General features: G+C 38.1%; 1 protein-coding gene across 1 annotated transcript in view; it reads right to left on the bottom strand.

The window, feature by feature from the left end:
• LOC138052432 (gamma-aminobutyric acid type B receptor subunit 2-like) overlaps positions 1 to 5000 on the bottom strand; it is a 37335-nt gene that overhangs the window by 22286 nt on the left and 10049 nt on the right. Inside the window, exons 3-4 of the mRNA XM_068898927.1 lie at positions 3283 to 3611; positions 2255 to 2389 (exon numbers count right to left, since the gene is read on the bottom strand). Of these exons, the coding sequence (XP_068755028.1) occupies positions 2255 to 2389; positions 3283 to 3546 (399 nt within the window). The 5' untranslated portion in view covers positions 3547 to 3611. The remainder of the gene's footprint in view (positions 1 to 2254; positions 2390 to 3282; positions 3612 to 5000) is intronic.

Raw genomic sequence — 5000 nt, 5'->3', positions numbered from 1 at the left:
CGATAGGATAGGGCATTTGAACACCATTTTGGCCCGATGGGACTAATCTGCGATCAGGCCCATTTTTAGCTTCGCCCATATGTTCTCTTACGTCGTCGCTCGCTAAAATTGCGCCTGACCAAAAGTCTCTCAAGAATTCCGGATGGTCGGCCAAATTTTGGCCGACCAAACTCGTGATCTGATTGGCTGTTGAAACGCCGGAAGTCTAAATGCCATCGTGATTGCGCGGAGCCCTCGCGAAGTCCTCGAGACTACTCTTCCATATTAAGTGTACGAAAAAATCTGCTCCCTTTTGTTCTTACAATGCCGTGGACGGTTCAACTTGATTTTATTTTTATAAATGGAGATATGCCATCTGAAACATCTCATAACTTGTCCAGAATCGGGTTTGAATCTCTGGAACGAGTGAAATTAACGATTCCGTTGTCGAGCTCTGTGGCCATCGGGTTGAAAGTACTTTGGCACAAACTTCCCTGATGTTTTGAAAGCTAAATAGCTGCTTCTTTCAAATGGCAATGAAAGCCGATGCATATTGGTTTCCTGGATGAGACAGGGGACATATATATCAACAGGAGGAGATGCTGATAAAATCGCAAGTTACACGAATGCATGTTTTGAATATCTGTGTATCAAACGACTTTATTTATTTACTGTACATGACACGGTTTGTTTGCACACTTCATAATATTTCCAGTTGATTTAACTTAAAACTCGCACTTCAGAAACTAAAATGGCATGTTTCCAGAGAGATCAATTGTACAACAATAAAAGAAACTTTGCGAGTCCATCTTACTGTTCGTACTCCATCAAAAAATTAACAGCCAAACTTATCATGATTTTACTGCGCGCAATTCTAGAAATACACAGCAACTGAAGATATTACCCGAAAAAATCACCAAAGAAACCTTCATGGGCGAACACGTTAAAGGAATGATGTGTTTCCAAACCGTCCAACGACAAAATGCTAGGTTATCTCAATTACAAATTAAGATGTCAAGCTTAAAAGATTGCATATTCAGCGGCCTTTGCCGCAATATAGTCGTCGAAAACATTCCCCATGCTTTAAATGTGTTTTTCTCAAATTATAGCCAACGGTAACTTTCGAATTCGTTTATAAAATTCCTCCCACGGTAATTAACTCTGGTCAAAACAAAATGGCGTAAATCTGCCGCCCACGCGTGTGTTGGTGTAATGGAAGTAAATTTGATTGGCCGTTGAAGGACATGTCAATCAATCAAAAAAAGTGGGCGGAAGGAATTTCGAAGAGGAATTTGGTCAGGCTCTATTTTTCGTTTCGCCAACTCCACGTATCACGCGACACTAAAATAGAGCCTGATCGCAGGTTACGATGGGACGGGAATTTGAACGATCCAATCTTGGGGGGTGAAGTTTCGAGTTGATTTTCTGATCTTGCCACATATATTCATTTGATAATTTTTGGCGAGTATCAGTTAAATTATTCAAAAGAAAAATGAAATGGCATACAAATTTAAAATAAACCTGGCTGAGAGGCCATACGTAAACCACAAGACACTTTTAAATGCAGTTCCACAGGAACCGATAAATTGAAAATAAGCTGGGCCAATACTAAAAGATTTCTCTTAAGAGGAATGTCTATTAAAAGGTATATCAATTTTAAAAATTATGATTTGTCGAAAAGTTATATACCATACATGGAAATTTGAGTTATTTACCTGAATCATAAGAATTAGAAAACTTGTTGTCACTGACTAAAAAAACTTATGTAAAAAGGACGTTTCGGTCAAAATACTATGACCTTCTTCAGCATAAAATGGCTTACGAATACAAAATGAGTGCTTAAAAAGCCGTAGAAACGTCTCTTGGGATTGCCAAGGGCCTTGTAAATGTCCGGAATGTAAACGTGTTCATTAATGGAATGAGGTTCCCGAGTTGAATGCCACGCTTCTAAAAATAATCTTTTTCCCCATTGGGAACAACGGTCAATGACCTTGACGTCGTCAAGGTCAAAATCGTGATTATTCTCTACGCAATGTTGGGTTAATAAAGAATTCTTATCTCCTGTAAAAATCGCTCTTTTGTGTTCTCTTGTTCTAGATCTTAAGGCCCTTGACGTTTGACCGATATAAACTTTGTCACAGTTTGTACAATTAATTTTATAGATAACTCCTGTTAAATCTTTACTACAACAACAACAACAACAACAACAACAACAACAACAAGTTTTTTAATTCTTTTTATCATGCCTGACTACAACTACGGTATTTTAAAATACCTGAATCATGTTGTAATGTTTTGCAGTCGCACCAGCTGATTCAGCAACATTTGAACGCGATGGACCAAGAATCAAACGGACTTGTTTCTTCTGCAAAAAGTTGTAAAATCTCTTGTTTCCAAGTCCTGTATCCCCCTAGTGAAAATCAAAAGCATTTTATAATTTAGGTATACGTATCATCTCCAATCAATCAATCAATCAATCAATCAATCAATCAGATCTTGTGCACTTGGAACTTTCATGTTTCCCCTTGTTCCCAGGTAACTGTAAACCCTATTTAAAGAATGATTCCTCTCCAGAGATCTGTTTACTGGGAAGTAACAAAGAGATATATATTCAAAGTGGACTCGTGCGGTTATCGAAAAGAGACCAAAGTCACGTTTTTGTGGAATATTGCATCAACTTTGCCCAGTACAGGTGTCGGTTTTTTTTTTCGACGCAGGTTTGGTGGCAAGCTTTGATAAATATCATAGCAAATTAGGAACGGGAGGATATAACCCTAAAACGTACATCCACTCCGCACTGGGTCTGTACACCAATGCGGGAGTAAAAACCATTTTAAAACGTGCCCCTCGGCAGAAACATTCATCTAATCAAAAGCGGAAGATAACCATTTTGTTACGGTAAGAGTCATAATAAAAAAGAAAAAAAAAAACTTTATTCATTCCTGGACTGGTGGCTGCGACCATAACATATGAAGCTCAAACTTGTGATCCGTTCGAGCTACTTTGAATTAATTGGTGAATAGAGGGTACATTTTTGTCAAATGCGGAAGTCCAATCGCTATTTGTGACGTCAACTCCGCATACCACTGGGGTACTAGAGGACGATAGCCCTCCAAAATGACTTTTTACTTAAGACCAACTTCAAATTACTCGTAAATAGAAATACGGTAGATAGTTTTTCATTGAAGGAGTGACCTCGATTCGATACCAAAACAACGAGTCATCATAACAGCTTTGCTCTTAAAGTGACTGAGTTATTCGAAAGAAATCTGAGTGAAGTTAAGCTCCCTCTGATCAACTCACTTGTGTGTCACTGCTAACCAGTTTTAAGCTGTAGGCTCCCAGAACATCGTTCCGCTTGTTTATATCTTCAAATGCCATCTGGAACGCCAAAGGAATCCCGCCTCCCCACCAAGCTCTTTTGCCACTTACGGGAGCCATCGATCCGATATACAGTTGTCTTTTCTGTATCTGAGAGTCGTGTCTCGAGTTGGCAGCTGACAAGAAGACAATCCCTTGAGCCAAACATACACCAAGAATAATTGCCGTACTTTGAGGATAGCACATTTTTCAAATCACTCATGGGTATCTAAGATCGACTGATTATGATGAATTGAACCGGCAATAGGTTTCTGAAATTTAAAGCAGATCACACTTATCCGAGTGACTAGCTGGCTTATCTGGCTGATAACTTAGCGTAAGCAACTTATAATCAACTCAGTATTCCTTTTTTGGTTGTCTATTTAAGTAGAATGATACTTTCTTTGTTATTAACTTCAGTATATTAGCCCCAAGAATCGATCCTGACCACCACTTAATATTTAACAATTATTCACCGTAGTGGAGGTGAATAAATGTCTTAGTTAATATAGCGCACATTTACAAGTTGAATAATCAGCCGAGTTTATGATAAAACTTGGTCCTCGGTAAACGAACTGAAACGGGAAGCCATTTTGTTTGTGTTGCTCAGAGGGGAAAAGTATTTGTTCGGGAAAGTCTATATTCACTTATCACGGTGGTACATAGGAAATTATGATATTGCATTTTCGAGCTTACAAGACGGCAGCTGAACTTAGGCGGACAAACGATGAAAGACGCTTTTGCAGTAGCAACCGGAAATCAGCTGTGAAATACTTTATACCTATATATATATATTGATGTGATCCTTTATTAGTCACTGTACACGAGGTTTAAAACATGAGGTTTATGACAAATGCACGTGATTGCATTTGCGTTTTTATTACTGTTTTTTTCTTTAACTTATAATTTAGTACAGGATACAAACCGACACACATTATTATTACTATTATTGGTATTATTATTTTAACTTTTAAGGCCGAAGTCGAACAGCCCCCATCTCCAAAGAAACATCAAGTTATCGAAAGAAGAATTCATGGAGAAAGAAATAAAAACTTCTAAAAAACGCTAATGATACATATTTTTAAATTGTTCACGGTTTGTCAAAGTTGCCCATAGCACTGATTAAAATTCTAGCGAAATCATGGGTGCATGCAGTTCGGGCATATCTGAACATAATAAGGTAGGAAAACTGCTTGTTTGGTGCACTCCAAGGAAAATGTCTAATACGCATGCGTTGGGAAGGGAAAGAACATAAGGTTACAGGAAGCTCAAGCACGCATTCACGCACGCACGCTTACTAGGACAGTAGTCTCTATCAGACTTTAAACTAATCGTCTCTAATAGAGAAAAGATACTTAACAATATAGATGTGGTAGTGTCACGTTAAAAAAAAAAAAAAAAAAAGTACACAAGTCACTTCCGGTTTCCGTCCTTAGCTAAAAAAACGTCGGGTGATGTGACTGCAATTTTGTTTGCAATGGTCAGCTGAACATAGTGGAAGCGCCGGATCTTGGGAGATCTTACCAGCAAATAATTTGTAGATTTAAAACAATATAATACTGCAAGGCTGGTTGTACGGCCGTATTATTTTGTTTTAAATCTGATATTAGGACGCACGTGGCTGTCAATGACTATATATATTTTTTTCATCTTGAGTTCGC

This window comes from Montipora capricornis, chromosome 6 (genome assembly GCF_036669925.1).
Source record: "Montipora capricornis isolate CH-2021 chromosome 6, ASM3666992v2, whole genome shotgun sequence".
Lineage (NCBI taxonomy): Eukaryota > Metazoa > Cnidaria > Anthozoa > Scleractinia > Acroporidae > Montipora > Montipora capricornis.
The sequence above is the reverse complement of the archived record's forward strand: the minus strand, read 5'-3'. Positions and strand labels throughout refer to the sequence as shown.